This window comes from Apodemus sylvaticus, chromosome 18 (assembly GCF_947179515.1).
Source record: "Apodemus sylvaticus chromosome 18, mApoSyl1.1, whole genome shotgun sequence".
Classification (NCBI taxonomy): Eukaryota; Metazoa; Chordata; class Mammalia; order Rodentia; family Muridae; genus Apodemus; species Apodemus sylvaticus.
The window spans coordinates 22,317,639-22,334,840 of NC_067489.1; the positions used below are offsets into that span (position 1 = coordinate 22,317,639).

General features: G+C 39.9%; 1 protein-coding gene across 1 annotated transcript in view; it reads right to left on the reverse strand.

Moving 5' to 3' along the window:
- Adam32 (ADAM metallopeptidase domain 32) overlaps positions 1-17,202 on the reverse strand; it is a 118,132-nt gene that overhangs the window by 31,151 nt on the left and 69,779 nt on the right. Inside the window, exons 15-18 of the mRNA XM_052162875.1 lie at positions 13,088-13,196; positions 6,673-6,862; positions 4,499-4,582; positions 1,129-1,237 (exon numbers count right to left, since the gene is read on the reverse strand). Of these exons, the coding sequence (XP_052018835.1) occupies positions 1,129-1,237; positions 4,499-4,582; positions 6,673-6,862; positions 13,088-13,196 (492 nt within the window). The remainder of the gene's footprint in view (positions 1-1,128; positions 1,238-4,498; positions 4,583-6,672; positions 6,863-13,087; positions 13,197-17,202) is intronic.

Here is a 17,202-nt window from a genome sequence, read left to right on the forward strand (position 1 = left end):
TATTCTACCCCATCTGGTGATTACAGTAAAACCCCCTTATAACCCTGTGAGTGCTTGAAATCTAGTGATTTGAAGTGTAGGTTGCTTGCAGTAAGACTGCCCCGATTCTGACTCATTACAGGATTCTCAACAGAACCTCACTCTGCTTATATGGCACTCCTTTGTAGGTAACACATCATTACCTTCCTACCTCAGGATTGTATTTATATACATCAAATTGCAGTACTACTTTAAGGAGCAGCAGATTAAAAATCGAGACGCGCTTGACACCAACTCTAATTTTATCACTTGTTGAAAGTGCCTACGTGAGCCTGTCATGTCAGATCCTAGAAGGTCAAGAAGAAAGGGTGTGAACTTGGGTGGGTAGGAAAATGGGGAAGGGCTTGGAGGGGTTTGGGGTAGGGGAAACCATAACCAGAATACAACACCTGAAAATAGAAACCGTTTTTCAATTATAAAACAAAGAGTTCCAGAACTATTTTCAAGTCTAATAGGTGTATAAATGACTGAAACCAAAGGCTTCTGTGGTAGTACCACTTCTGTTATCATCTCTTAAGGTGAAACCTTTTGTTTCTTGAAACCTACAGACTGTACATCAAAACTTATCCTCCATGTAATTTCTCCTAGAACAAAACCATGGTGGCTATACCTGACAGAGTAAATACTGCCTAGAATTGAGTTCCCACACAATCTGTAAATGTGGGGAAAGCAGATGAGGAACTCCCAAAATGACAAAGACATCAGAATAAGAAAGAAGGAAGGAAGGAAGGAAGGAAGGAAGGAAGGAAGGAAGGAAGGAAGGAAGGAAGGAAGGAAGAAAGGAAGGAAGGAAGGAGAAAGGAAAGGAGAGAGAAGAAAGGAGAGAAGAAAGAAAAAAGGAAGGAAGGAAGGAAGGAGAATAGAAGAAGAGGAGGAGGAAGAGGAAGAAGAAGAAGAAAAACAAACAGCCCAAGGCATCCTGATGAACAGAGTTAATGATTTGGTCCCATTATTTGAGAAAAAAAATCAGTCTTTTGATTCCAAATATTATTAGGCTCTTTCCAGGTGGTAAAATGTGGCTTTCTTCGGGTGAAAGTACGTGGTCTTAGAACGTTTTCTCAATAGCTATTTATAGACACAGATACTTGCCATGCTTGCCAAACAACAGTGATGACCTTTCCATCCTTAGATCAGGAGGGTCACAGTTGGGAGGTATGAAGCCCTCGTTGCAGCGGCATTTACCAGTGGATGTGCACACCTAGGGTTAGTTTGAAATGTGTAAATGATTTTCTTCTAATTATGAAATTATGTGCTAGGCTATAATATTTACTTTTTTATCTTAGCCAAGATGACTGAATTCATTTTGATTTAAAGAAAGAATCCCATAGAGGGCATATTTGGTTTCTTAGGCTAAAACTCACATATCAAAGGAAGACATATTTAAAAACTACAAAGCAAGACTTATATTTGTACCAAGAAACTGTAGCAAATTCAAATGTTTACCCTTAAGTTTAGAGAGCAGTTTCGGACACATAGATCATCTCTAAATCTAGCAGTGTGTTGCAGGCAGTAGGCCAGATCTCAGCATACATCTTTTTCCTGGTCCAGGTTCAGTGACTTCCTGTCTGCTGCTTCAGCCATTGGCCTTTACAAGGAAAGACCTAAACCTTGCCCAGGTTGATTGCGAATCATTTATTAGCAATAGAATGCCTTTCATGTTACTGGATCTAAAGCTCAGCAAAAAAAAAAAAAAAAAAAAAAAAAAAACCAAGAATCTTGATGGGGAAAAAAAAACCTCAGCAACTTCCATGAGAATAAATTTTCTAAATTCAAGGAAATTGAGATTCTGGGGCAGGAAGCCAAATGAAAATCTTGCCAATGGGAAAAAAAAAAATTGCAGTGAGAAACACCACCAACAAACTAGTTAAAACAGAAAAACTAATGTCATATTCCCAGATTTCATACAGTCAGATAACAGGAATTCAGACATGATCCATCATGGCCTTTCTTTTGAGGACTCTGGTATGTGAACATCCAGGGCTAGAAGGAGCTGATGATCTTTATGGGAATCTTTAATTGAAAAACTCTTTGCCACAAATCAAGTCTCAGCAAATGCAAAAATAATATTTTATATTTCCAAAGCAAACTAGAAGGGGACAGATAAGTAGCACTGCCATAACTCCTGGGAACCGTGAGAGTCACGGAGCCAGCACAGTCCTTTGTCTGACACAGGGCCAGCAAGGCTGAGCCGAAGGCTGTGATGGCTGTTGCGCTGCCTCTCACTTTTAGGTTTTGGTCTCTGTGTGTTGGGTTCTTGGGGGCATAATCTGTACCTTCTTGGATAATCATTAGCTTTTCTTTGTTCTATGAAACCTGTATAAATAAAGGAGCAACCTGATTGCTCTTTAGAACTGTAACTCTCACTGGACCACCTTGCCTGACTCACACCCTCCCCTTGAGGACTCCCCTTCTGCCCTCTGCAGGCCACCCTGTCAACAACAGCCTAGCCAGGACTGGACCCGGCAGAACAGCATAAAAATGGCTAATTCTTTGATGACTTTATATATGTACACAATGAATTTTGGGTACTTTTACCCACTATCACCCATTCTCTCTTCTCATCACCTCACTCCCTTCTGCAGAAACTCTTCTTCCAACAAGCCCCTCCTCTCTTTTTGTTTGTTTGTTTGTTTGTTTGTTTGTTTGTTTGTTTGTTTTTCAAGACAGGGTTTCTCTGTGTGGTCCTGGCTGTCCTAGAACTCACTCTGTAGACCAGGCTGGCCTCGAACTCAGAAATACGCCTGCCTCTGCCTCCCAAGTGCTGGGATTACAGTCATGTATCATCACGCCTGGCTCCCTCCTGTCTTTTTAAAAATCTTTCTTTGACCATGGAGTCGTTTTGTTGTTGCTTGAATAAGCATGAGTTAGGGTTATTCACTAGAACATAGGCAGCTCACCAGAGGTCATGCCACTGAAGAAAATTACTTGCCTTCGCCTACATCTCAGTCCCTCAGCGAGGAGAGGGGCCTTGTGAGCCCTTCCCTGATGTGTGGTGAAATGCTAAGCAAACCCAGTTTGGAGCAGGTAACTGCAGCTGTCCTGAGCTCACAAGAACAACAGCTGTGTGGTGACCACCCCCCATTCCTTCTGCCCCTCTTCTGCACTGTTTCCTGAGCCTTAGTGGAAAAAAACAAGCAATAGGAAATTTTGGCAAGGATGGAGAGAGTAGGTCATGAGCCCTTATACACCACTGGTAAGAAAACTTCCATGATACCCAGCTGTGTTACATCTAGATACACCCTCCCCCCCGCCAGCCAGCTTCCTGTAGAGATAACCACACACTCATATTGACTGTAGTATATTCACAATAGGCAAATTATGAAATTAGCCTTCATGAGGACCAATGGATGACTAGATAAAGAAACACATTTATATGAATGTCATCCAGTCACAAAGAAGAATGAAATTACACCATTTGCAGTAGAAGGTTACTCACATTATATGAAACTAGCCAGGACGGCTCAGAAGAATAAGTACCCACCATGGCAGGAGAACAAGATTCAGCTGCTTTCTCTCCTGTAGTCAGTGCCAGGGCCTAACCTAAGGGCTGGTGGCACCCACACTCAGGGTGAGTCTTCCCATCTCAGTTAAAACTCTCTTCAGATAAGCTCACAGATATAGCACTGGTGTGTTTCCTAGGAGATGTTAGATCTCACAGGGCCCATGATGAAGAGTAACCACCACAAGTTCCCTTTGCTCATTACTGCCGTCAGCATTTGTAACTTTTTGCCCTTCTGGTCACAGCCATTCTGCTGGGGGTGAGCTGTCATGCTATTGTTTCCACTTGTATCTCCTTCATAACTAATGCTATTTAGCTTTTTTTTTTTCCTAGTCATTTGTTGGCTACTTGTATTTCTTTTGAGTGAAAGCTTCAGGAGCTGCTGGTGGATTAGAGGAAAGGAAAGGATGGGAACAGGCCACGCAGTATGATACAGTAGTAGTGAGTTCTGTCATGCATCCTCAAAGCCCACAATTGGAAGACACAGAGTAGTTCTAAGAATCTAGTGTTAAACATCAGACTTTGGGTGACAATAACCTGGTGAAGTTTATCATCAGTTACAATGAATATAACACTGTGTTGTGTGACACTGACCATTTCAGTAGGGGTGGGGGAGTGGGGGGGCAAGTTTGGATTGGGTGGGACATGAGTGGGACTGTGGTACATAATATGAAATTTACAAAGAATAATTGAAAAGTTGTTTTTTAAGATAGAATTTTCTGTAAACATAAAAGATATATTTTCAAGAGAGAGAAAAAGCTGACATTTTTTTTTTTTTAATAAACCCACAGACTCACAGGAGACTGCCTTTCTCCCATTGTAACAGGATTATTTTTAAAAGTCATCTACAATCAAACTTTTACCAACACGAATTAGAGCTGGGCTTGGCTTCTCAGTTCAGCTCCCAGTTGTCAGTGGGGCTTGACATGACAAACACTCATGAGGTAGGCTGTCACTTACTCCGTTCCCATGACACCTGGTTGCACACAATCTTGCCTCATCCTTAAGAAATCTCGATTCTACACACACACCATTTAAGCAAATCTAAAGAAAACAGAAACAAGTTTCTGCCAAGTCTCCAGCCATCTGAGCACACTGTAAATTAGAAATTTAATAACAAGACCACGACCATTTACTGCTATAAGGTCCCTCACCATTCCTCTAATGTTGACGATGTACTTTGACTTAGTTAAAATATTTTTTTTAATTCTGTTGACCTTTGTTTTCTGACTAGTGTGATATTTAGAAATACACCTGTTAATCACTGAGTATTTGGAGATTATCCAGGGATTTGTAAATTGAGTGATAATGGTGACTCACCAGTTGTAATAAATACACAGAAGTGACATAGTGGAGAAAAGTTAAAATTCAGGAAGAAATGTAAAAATTCCACCATTGAAATTTTCCTATGAATCTAAACCTGCACTAAAATATAAGGGCTGGCACTTTAAATAAGGTTTCAGTGGTCTAGGAAATATGTAGTTTTAATAAGATACAATACAACATGCTTCTGCACAAACACAGATGTGGTCAGAAAATAAATGAGATTTTGAAATAAATTTATTTCCTTTGAATTTTCTGCATGTTTGAGTTGGGATCCAGGATTCAAACTAAAATGATCATAATCAATAATAGCAGGCAAATTATATTTAGTTTAAACTATGTGCTGGGAATTGTTCTATTCATATTATGTCATCTCCTTTATTCTCCACAATAGGCTTATTAAATGTTGTAATGATCCCCCCAAATTACAAATTGCCAAACATCTCACATTGTTATTGGTAACTTATACAATGCCACATAATAATTCTAAACATCCTGATTTCAAGAGTGGTGTACTCCACTGAGCCACAAAGACTAAGTGACTTTCTTCTCAGAAGAAAGTTAACATCCCATGCTATGAAGGTCTTATACTTCCTAGTGTACGTAGAAGCACCACATGTTCCCAAAGGTTCTTATCTGTCTGCTCTAGCCCTCAAGGATGCCTTCACTCATTATGGTGACGTTCTAAAGGAATGAAACATTCCTATTTTTCTGTTACTAGTTGAACATCAATTAAATGTATTCATTTTTCCCTCCAGACATTTAGGATTACACACTGCAAATCAGAATTTGACACTTGAAAGACTCTGGGCAGCTCTAGTGTAGTGAACATGACGCTGGCAGCCCTTGTCCTTCTCCCTTTTCCCCCGTCTTAGTAAAAAACATTAGATTACATCCTAAAGCTAGCCGCTCCCCACACACCCAAGGTCCCTTATTTGGGGTTTTCCTCCTTCTGAGGCTGATTACCAAAGTCCGGCTATCAAAAGCCCACCTTGACTCACCTAATTAACATGCGCAACTAAAATTAAATACCTCATGCTAATGTGGATAGGATAGGGAGGATGAATCACCAGGATTCATGGAGCAGGATCAGATTACCAGGAACATAGGAGTGGATTCCTTCCTGCCCCAACCAAACCACATCCATGTGAATATTTTTTTTCATTCAACTTAATTGGCTACTCCAAAGATTTTTTTCCTATTTTTGACAATTGGAGCCCTTAAGATGCACGATGGAATTGTGTTTTGCATTTTTTTGGTAAAAGGAGCAAATCGGGGACCTGGAAATATACGCTGGAGCAATCTCCTTGGAAGGATTCAGCACGAGTAGATGGTAAACATTTAAAGGGGAAAAGGGAGGGGGGTTGTTTAAAATAGTAAATCAGTAAGTCACTTCTAAATTTAAAGGAAACAAAATTGGAGTTGAAGTATAAGTAAGTTTCCAATTGGCTATTACCATTTTTCTTTGAAAAATAAACATTTTTTAAAAAACGGAAAAAATAAACCACCTCATGCTAACACAGGCTCCCCATTTTAGGTTTCTAAACCATTTTCCTATGTGACACATCTGTCTCCTCTCCACCCAAAGACATTCCTTTGTCCCCAAAACAGGACAAATGCCCCTCCTCTCTCTTGTTCCCTTTCCCTTCTTCCTTGTCCTTGCCTCTGTTGGTTGGGGACAAATAAATTTCCTTTTTGCTGAGACCTTGGTCTTGGGGATCCTGAGCCAATACTAATCCTAGCAAAACTTTATGAAAATGCTGACCAAATTAATAAATAAAACTAGATTTTTTTTTAAGAAACTGACTTACCCTATCAATATCACATGCAGCACCATTAGAAACCTTGAGTGGATCTTCTCTGACACTTGATCCAAAGTCCACACTTATACACACTTTGTCTCGCACAAAAGCATAGATCACAGAAGCGGTCCTGTTATTAGGCGGGTTAAAAGGAATTCGGCTAGGGTATGTACAAATTAATCTCCCACATATGAGATTCCTGAAAACATAAAAATAATTAGTATGCATCAGCATCGGGTGGCTATTAGAAATGCTTTGTAATGATACTGCATTCATGCCAACATAAAGAAGGCATCATGTGTCGACACAAATATTTAAAGTAGAAAGTTTAAACCCACTGATGTAAAGAATTTGTTGTTACTTACAGTCCTTTTGTTTACTCTATGGATTTTATATTTACTATCAAGTAATCAATGAGTGGCAGAGAATAATGAATAAATTTGTTAGATGTACCCTCAAGGACTTTACTACTTAATATTAAACATGATAAAATCCCCTTATAAATAAGTCCTTATAAAAATTTAAAATAAGGTGGTATTCTAGCTTATCAGTTTCAGAAAGCTCCATAGATATTTACAGAGCCAAAGTTGACAGGTTAGTTTTAACCAGAAAGCATAAGCAATTCAAGGACACATCACATCAAAGAAGTGGCACGTATAAGAACCTACAGATGGCTGGGCCAAGCCAAGCTGCTCTGAGTAGCCTACTATCCCAGGAGGACCTCCATTCTCCCACCACCTCTCCTCCACCTCCATCAGACTCCTGAACCATACAGGTAAACTTCCCTTCCCCAACCCATCTTCTCTGCATTCTGAGCATGCTGGGCCAAGCCAACTCGCTACCCAACTTTATTGGGCCCGAGGCTCCTGAACCATACAGAACTGCAGGTACAGAACCATACATCCCAAGGATATCCATCATAGGCCTGCCACACTACCATCAAGGTTCACCCCTTCCCAGTAACTACTACAACAAGAATATCCAGGAACGAAAACCATCCAGATGTCTAAAGGCCCTAAAAAGAACACAATCAACAAGAGCCTGGGCAACCTGACACTTCCAAAGCACAGCTTCCATAGACAGAAAGCCCTGGGTATCCTAACACAACTGAAACAGAAGAAAATGATCTTAAATCCAAGCTTATAAAGATGATAGAGGCATTTAAAGAGGAAATGGATATATCCCTTAAAGAAATACAGAAAAATACGATCAAACAGATAGAGGTCTTTAAAGAAGAAACAAATCCCTTAAAGACATTCAGGAATTATAATTAAGGTAAAAGAAATAAAACTGTGCAAGACCTGAAAGTGGAAGTATAAGCAATAAAAAAAAAAAAACACACACACAGAATACAAAAGATGGAAGACAGAAGAAATTGATAAATCAAAAAAAAATGTTAAAGCTAAAAAAGATTCCTGACACAAAACATCCAAGAAATCCGGATAGCATGAAAAGATTTAACCTAAGAATAATAGGAATAAAAGAAAATGAGGAATCCCCACTCCAAGGTCCAGAAAATATTCTCAACAAAAGCATAGAAGAAAACTTCCCCAACCTAAAGAAAGAGACACCTATAAACATACAAAAAGCTTACAGAGAACACCAATTAGACTGGACCAGAAAAGAAAATAATAATAATCAAAACATAAAATCTACAGAACAAAGAAAGAATATTAAAAGCAGCAAAGGAAAAAGCTGGGTATTATACAAAGGAAGACCTATCAGAATTACACCAGATTTCTCAACAGAGACTCTAAAAGCTAGAATGGCCTGGGCAGATATCGTATAATCTCTTAACAACCACAGGTGCAAAGCTAGACTACTATTCCCAGCAAAACTCTCAATCACCGTAGATGGAGAAAACAAGGTATTCCAAGACAAATCCAAATTTAAACAATATCTATCCACAAATTCAGCCCTACAGAAAATACTAGAAGGAAAACTCCAACCCAAAAAGGATAACTACATTCAAAAAACACAAGAAATAAGTAATTCCATACCAGCAAAAATAAGCAAAGCACACACAAACACACACACTAACACCACCAACAGCAAAATAACAGGAAATAGCAACCACAAGTCATTAATATCTCTCAACATCAATGGACTCAATTCTCCAATAAAAAGGCACAGGCTAACCAACTGACAGGACATCCAGACAAATACTGGACAGAGAAATAATGAAACTAACATTATGAATCAAATAGACCTAACACATCTATAGACTATTTCACCAAACAGAGAATGTACCTTCCCCTCAGCACCTCATGGATCATGCCTAGTGTCTTATCAGATTACCATGGATTAAAGCTGAACTTCAACAACAGAAACACTGGAAAGTCTACACACTCATGGAAATTTCACAATCTCTACTCTGAGGCAGGGAAGAAATAAAGAAATTGAAGGCTTTCTAGAATTCAATGGAAATAAGGGCCCAACATACTCAAATTTATGGGGCACAATAAAAGCAACGTTAAAAGGAAAGTTGATAGCACTAAGTGCCTCTATAAAGAAGTTAGTAAGTTCTCATATCAGCAATTTAAGAGTACATCTGAAAGCTCTGAAGAAGAATGAGGAGGAGGAGAGGGAGGAGGAGGAGGAGGAGGAGGAGGAGGAGGAGGAGGAGGAGGAAGAAGAAGAAGAAGAAGAAGAAGAAGAAGAAGAAGAAGAAGAAGAAGAAGAAGAAGAAGAAGGGAGGAGGAGGAAAAGAACAACAACAACAACAACAACAAAAATAACAAGCAGTCCAAAGAGGAGTGCAGGGAATAATCAAAAAACTAAAAACAGGGCTAAAATTGTCAATTAGAAACAAAGAAAACAATACAAAGAATCAACAAAACCAAGGACTGGTTCTTTGAGAAAATCAATAATATAGACAAACCCTTAGCCAAACTTACCAAGAGACACAGAGACAGTATTTAAATTAACAAAATCAGTAATGAAAAGGGAGACATAACAACGGACACTGAAGAAATTCAAAGAATCATTAGGTCTTACTTCAAAAGCCTGTAATTGGAAATTCTTAGAGAAATGGAGAATTTTCTAGACAGACACCACTTACCAAGGATAAATCAAGTTAGGTAAACTATTTAAACAGCCCTAAAACCCCTAAAGAAATAAAAGCAATCATTAAAAGTCTCCCAACAAACAAACTCCCAGGGTTAGAAGGTTCTAGTATTGAATCCTACCAGACCTTAAAAGAAGAGCTAATTCCAATACTCCTAAAACTATTCCACAAAATAGAAACAGAAGTAACACTGCCAAACTTATTCTTTGAGGCCTCAGTCACTCTGATATCTAAACCACATAAAGACTCAACAAAGAAAGAGAACTTCAGATCAATTTCTTTTATGAACATTGACGCAAAAATACTCAATATAATATGGGTAAACCAAATCCAGTAACACATCAAAGACATCATCTATCAAGATCAGGTAGAGTTCATCCAAGAGATGCAGGGATGGTTTAATATATGAAAATCCATCAACATAATCCACCATATAAACAAACAAAGAAAAAATCACATGATTATCTCATCAGATGCTGAAAAAGCCTTTGATAAAATCCAACACCTCTTCATGGTATTAGAGAAATCAAGGATACAGGACATATACCTAAACATAATCAAAGTAATTTACAACAAGGAAATAGCCAACATCAAACTAAATGGAGAGACTCTTATCAGGGCCATGTTTCCATTGTGAAGATTCTGTGGTTTTGGTTAGCTGGGGCTGAAAAATCAGCTGTGATTAACAAGATACCAGAACCACTAAAGCAAACCTTTGTTTTACAGGGACTATTGATGCTGGTTAACTGGAGCTAAGAAATTAGCAGTGATTAAGAAGAGACCAGCATCACTGAGGTGAAATCTTCTGAGAAGTGTTTTCTGAGAGCACAGAGGGTGTGTTCCAGAGATAGCCACAGTTTTATTTTGTGCTGTGACTGGACTTGGTACTGTGTAAGAGTCACCCAGATGGTTCTGGTTTTGAAGGCATGAAGGGGTCATGAAGAGCAGCTGAGGCTCTTGGCACAGTGAGAGACCACGGAAGGCCATTGGTGAAAAGTGCAGCCTCCGTTGCAATTGATGGCCCAGGACTTGAAGGGGTCATGCATAGGAGCAGAGGCTTGTCACCATGAAGAGAGCCAATGAGAGGCTATTGATGAAGCCTAATTACAGTAGAAGTCAGCAGTGTTTTGGAGATGCCAGTGCCATGAGATGACCACCAAGAACAGCAGCAGCAGTGGAGTACAGGCAGCTGGAGCCTAGAAGACAAGCTGTGTGCTACAAAGGGCAGAGCTGGAGAAGTGACCCAAGCCCTTGGAGGATCCTGGAAGATTGTGAGTTGGATCCCAGACATTGAACCATTGGAGCTTGAGTTTTGCTTTTGGTTGTGACTGTGCCCTGATATGTTTCCCTCTTGAAGGAAGAAAGTATTTTAGTGGAGTACACAGTTAAGAGACTTTGAATTTTTAAAAGACTTTGAATTTTAAAGATATTGGACATTTTAAAGTGATTAAACTTTTAATATGTAAAGACTGTGGGACTTTTAACGTAATTTAGATCTTGGGGAAGAATAAGAAAGTAAGGGTTGAGACTTAATAATGATATGTTTGTGTGTCAAGTTGACAAGGGGTCAATTGTACTGGCTGGTTTTGTGTGTCAGCTTGACACAGGCTGGAGTTATCACAGAGAAAGGAGCTTCAGTTGGGGAAGTGCCTCCATGAGATCCAGCTGTGGGGCATTTTCTCAATTAGTGATCAAGTGGGGAGGGCCCCTTGTGGGTGGTACTACCTTTGGGCTGGTGCTCTTGGGTTCTATAAGAGAGCAAGCTGAGCAAGCCAGAGGAAGCAAGCCAGTAAGAAACATCCCTCCATGACCTCTGCATCAGCTCCTGCTTCCTGACCTGCTTGAGTTGCAGTCCTGACTTCCTTTGGTGATGAACAGCAATGCAGAAGTGTAAGCTGAATAAACCCTTTCCTCCCCAACTTGCTTCTTGGTCTTGATGTTTGTGCAGAATAGAAACCCTGACTAAGATAGAGGGCCATGAAAATAGAAGTCTGCAACTGATGGGGGTGAGGAAGGGGCATCTCCAGGATGAGAGAGAGACCTGGGATAAGGGAGGCACCCAAGAATCAATGGGGTACGGCACCTAAGGAGGCCACCTCTTGTAGTCAGACAAGAATCCCAGTGGAGCAATAGAGACACCAACTCACCCACAAAACTTTCAACCCAAAATGTATCCTGTCTATAAGAAATGCAGGCATGGAAGATGGAGCAGAGACTGAGGGAATGGCCAACCAATAACCTGCCAAACTGGAGCCCATCCCACAGCCAAGCACCAATCCCTGACACCATTAATGATACTCTGTTGTGCTTGCAGAAAGGAGCAAGTTGTCCTCTGAGAGGCTCCACCCAGCATCTGACTCAGACAGATACAGACACCCAACAGCCAGACAGTGGATGAAGGCTAGGGACTCTTGTGGAAGAGTAGAGGGGCCCTGAAGGGGATAGGAACTCCACAGGAAGACCAGAGTCAACTAACCTGGACCCATAAAGCTCTCAGTCTGAATCACCAACCAAAGAACACACACGGTCTGGACCTAGGCCTCCCATACAAGTGTAGCAGATGTGCAGCTTGGCCATCGTGTGGGTCCAATAACTGGAGCTGGAATTATCACAAAAGCTGTTGCTTAAATGTGAGATATGTTCTTCTAGCTGGGCTGCCTTGTCTGGCCTCAGTGGGAGAGGAAGCGCCCAGCCTCACAGAAACTTGATGTGCCAAAGTTGGGGGGGGGGAGAGTACCAGGGGTGGGAGGGGCACCAGCTCAGAAGAGAAGGGGGAGGGGGGAAGGATTCTGGGAGGGGGTGACAATGCGGGACAATGAGCTGGATGAAAAGTGAATAAGTAAAAACAAACTTTAAAACCTAGAAATGGCGTGAGCATGTGCGCACGCGCGTGTGTGTGCACTGCTGATTATTATTTAACCCAGTGTCTAGAATGTAATAGAATCTAAATAAATGTTTTTTACTAAAATCAGGGACAAATTATGAAAAAGCTCTTTGTGAAGATGTAGGAGAAAGTGAGCTTAACTTTATAAACATGGAGAAATGTTCATTTTAGGTAAACGGTTGAAGGGATCATTTTTATAAGCAAGAAAAACTGCAGCTGTTGAGGAGAAGGCTCTGTGGGCATCTTACTGATTTTGTATTGGCTTTAGGGGCTGCATGATCACCTATAAATAAAGGTCTTAAACTGTTATCCCACAGCACAACAGTGTCCAGGCCTGGACCTCTGTTCGGGCTTCAGAGTCACTTCCATGCAGATGTGCTACTAAACAACTGGAATTCGAGGTATATACTAAAGATAAAAACTAAATAAAAAAGGATATAACATAGACAGTATTACTGTTTTGTGTGGCACACCTCCATCCACAGAATTTGTATCTGTTTTGCGCGTCTTTGCCACAGTTGCCAAACCTATCGTTTTGGCCCTGGATTTCTTCATAGCAGGAAAATGGAGCATTCTTTGAACCTATCAAAGAATAATTAGAAACGTATTTGGATTAGATTGTATACTTACGCTTCTCCATGTCCTCATACACCATGTTTCCTTCCCTCTATCTCCACTTCTAGTAAGCAATACGGACAGAGAAAGAACTAAAGTGAAAGACAGTGTTCATGACTATGATGTAATGCTACTTTGCTACATTGTATTCATTTCTGTAACATAAAATACAAGAGAAAGGAGAGTTATGGATGCATATGTAGAGTGTCTGTAGAGCACAAGGCTTTGTTCAAGAAAACAACAAAAAGGTACCACTGCTTAGATAAGAGGTAAGTTTTCCCCAAAGGCTTATCACTGGAGGCTTAGTCCTGGGTACCATATGCAATCATGGAAGCGGTATCTGCCCTAGTCAAGAGATTAATCCACCAATGGATCTGTAACTTAGTGGCATTAATAGGAGGTGCTGGGGGGAAAAAGATGGGTTAGGTTGCCAATCATAGGAGGTGTGCTGGTTGGTTTTAATACCAACATGACAATATAGAATCAGTCTCAATAAAGGATCATCTAGGTCAGTTTACTCTTTGTTTTCCTGCAATTATGACTGTAACCTGGAACCATAAACATTCATAAACACTTTCTCCCCCAAGTTGCTTTAATTAGGGTATTTCATCACAGCAACTGGGAGTGAAACTAATGAAGTGTGTCTTATACACCCTGCCATTAGTGTTAGAGACTCGCTTCAGATCAAACTTAGTTTCCCAGAGGGAGACTGAGACATTAAAAAGAAAGGATTTTGGAAATGTGAAGTCATCTGTTAAGTGTTTCCTTAAATCTAGGGCATTTACCAGAGTCTCCTAAGTAAGAGAAGTCGCCTATCTAGAAACAAGATACTGTATTTAGCTACTCTGTACTACATGATCAAGTCCTATGAAATACAATCAGATAATAGATGCATTTTTACACATTCATAGTGGGTACTAGGGTAACAAATTATAGGCTGATTACTATAAATGATTGAGATAATTCAAAACTATCATGGAGCAGTAGAGAGGTCGCCATTGCCTCTCCTGACAACTGCTACAGACAAACATAGTAGAAGGTAGTTGTACATCAGGTGAGATAAAGAGCCCACAGAAATGTTAGCATTCTTTCCTGACATAGGACACATCTGGACTTTGACTAATAGGTATTTCAGCTTACTATATCAAACCAAATCCTGCCCCCCCCACCCAGACTCTTTTCTTTTATGCCATTAGTGAGTTAGATGATGAGGCCAAATTTAGAAATGGCCTTTGAGTCCATTTTTCCCCTCCATCTCTTAAGTGGAGTCTTCTTGATAATGCCTCATAAGTACAGTGTAAGTGTGGTCACATCTCATCTTTTCTACTGTATTACTTTCCAATGATTCCCATTTACATGATCTGCTACAGAAATACAAACAAATACAAACAACGATCTCTTTAAAACTAAAACCATATTTTAGTCTCTTACTGAAATATTTCATTACACATACATGCATGAGCACACACACTACAATTCTTATCCTGATATACTACATTTTAGCCATACACCCCTCCAGGCCTTATATCAGTGATCCTCAACCTGTGGGTCCAGACCATGGGAAAACACATATTTCTGATGGTCTTAGAAACTGAGACACCACTCACTGAAGTTTATGAAGCAGCGACAAGAATATATTTATGGTTGGGGGTTCCTAAGAGCCTCAGAGGGGCTGGAGAGATGGCTCAGTGGTTAATAGCACTGATTGCTCTTCCAGAGGTCCTGAGTTCAATTCCCAGCACCCACATGGTGGCTCACGACCAACTGTAATGGGATCTGATGCCGTTTTCTGGTGTGTCTGAAGAAAGTGACAATGTACTCACATACAATAAATAAATAAATAAATAAATCTTTTTTAAAAAATACAAGAAGAGCATTGGAAATATGGATTTTCCAATGGTTGTGACCCACAGGTTGGAAACTTCACACCCATACTCCACAAACTGCTAAGACGTCAGCTGCACTTCTCACCCTGGGTCCTACGCCCAAACCATCCCTTGACTGTTCCTTCTCCATGCTTACATTTCTTCAGGAGTCTCCTCAGGCAAGCATGTCTGGGTCGTGCGCCGATGGCAACTGGGCTTTCTTCTGTAACCCTGCTTCTGGCTTTACACTATTTGATCCCTTGTCTAATTCTTGCTAAAAATAACTCGCATCACTATGCATTTTACAATTTTAGTCATTTTGATTTATCTATCCATAAATTTTGCATTTGTCTGATGACCCCTCCTCACTGGAATTCAGACTCCACAGGAAATCCGAATCTCCCGGTCTTCGGCATTGTTACTCTCACTGAATTCTTGTCTGTATTCTCAAAGTAGGAGGGTTGTTCCAGCCAATCAGGCTGCTAAATAAATATTCACATAATTATTAAGGAGCATACATAATCAACTAGTATCAAACATGGGTTAGACTGACACCCATGTCCAATTCTCTTTCATATGAATTTGGCAATCAAAATTAGGACTTTACACATGAACTATATCTGTCCCATTTGAAACTATAAATGGCTTTTTATTTTGCTTCTGAGCCTAGCTTTTAATGTCAGAGCCACCGCTCCCGCCCCTAGATATCTTTTTAAGAATAATACTTGAAATAAACTCTTTTGCGGTCTTTCCAAATTTTTTTTCCAATGCAATTTCACTCTATTGAACCCAATGTTACTTTCTCTCTTGTAGTCTGAATGGGGAGTTGTTAATACAACAAAGATGTTACAGAGGGAACCAAATGAAATTTTCCATAGAGAGGGGTTTTTCTCCATAGCAACCAGAAAAAGGTGCTCATCTGTCAGAAAAATCATGTCTTATGCAACATGATACATCAAATTCCCCTGTTCCTGCCACAGTGCAGTCCATCTTCCCGTTCATACTTGATTAATATGTTTAGGTCTTCTGGCACCAACTGCACACAAATTTACAATAAATCCTCTTAAAGCACTGACTTCTTTATTATTATTTAATAAAACTGTCTTCCTCATCTTTTCACATCAATCTGTGTATTTAAAAACCTGAGACTAAGTCTTTTGCACAGAGCAAATGCCTCTTCAGGGTCTGGAGGACAGGCACACAAAGAACTACAACTTTAGTTGCCAGCAAGTTGGCTAGTTTCCCGTGACTGAGGTTCCAGTGCTTACGATGTAGGTGTGTGCAATAGCTACAGAGCTGGCATCCATAGAGTAGGGCCCAAGGAAGCATCAGTCTTTACCTGAAGTACTTGTCAAGTTTGAGGGATATACAGGATGGAGTCTGAAACACTAGCAAAGATGGAAAGATTGAAGAACTGGGGTCTTTGGTGTGAGTATAAGAGAGAACACATGGATTCAGTTCTCCAATAAAAAGACACAGGCTAACAGAGTGGATGCATAAACAGGACCCATCATTCTGCTACATACAAGAAACACACCTCAGCCACAAAGATAGATATTATCTCAGAGTAAAGGGATGGAAAAAGGTTTTCCAAGCAAATAGACCCAAGAAACAAGATGGAGTAGCCATTCTAATATCTAATAAAATAGTCTTTCAACCAAAAATAATCAAAAGAGATGCAGAAGAACACTTAATACTCATCAAAGAAAAAAAATTTGCCAAGATGATATCTCAATTCTGAACATCTATGACCCAAATGCAAGGGCACACACAGTCGTAAAATAAACTAAAATGTGTGATTTAAACTTACTAAAGCTTAAATCACACATTGAACCCCACATATTAATAGTGTGATATTTCAACACCCCACTCTCACCAACTGACAGGTCAGTGAAACAGAAACTAAACAGACAAATAATGAAATTAGCAGCAGTTATGAACTAAGTAGACCATCAGATATCTACAGAACATTTCACCCAAACACAAAAGATTATACCTTCTTCTCAGCACCTCACAAAACCTCCAATATTGACCATAAATCAGAATATACAATCAGAAATGAAAAGGTAGATATAACAATGGATACTGAGGAAATTCAAAGAATCATT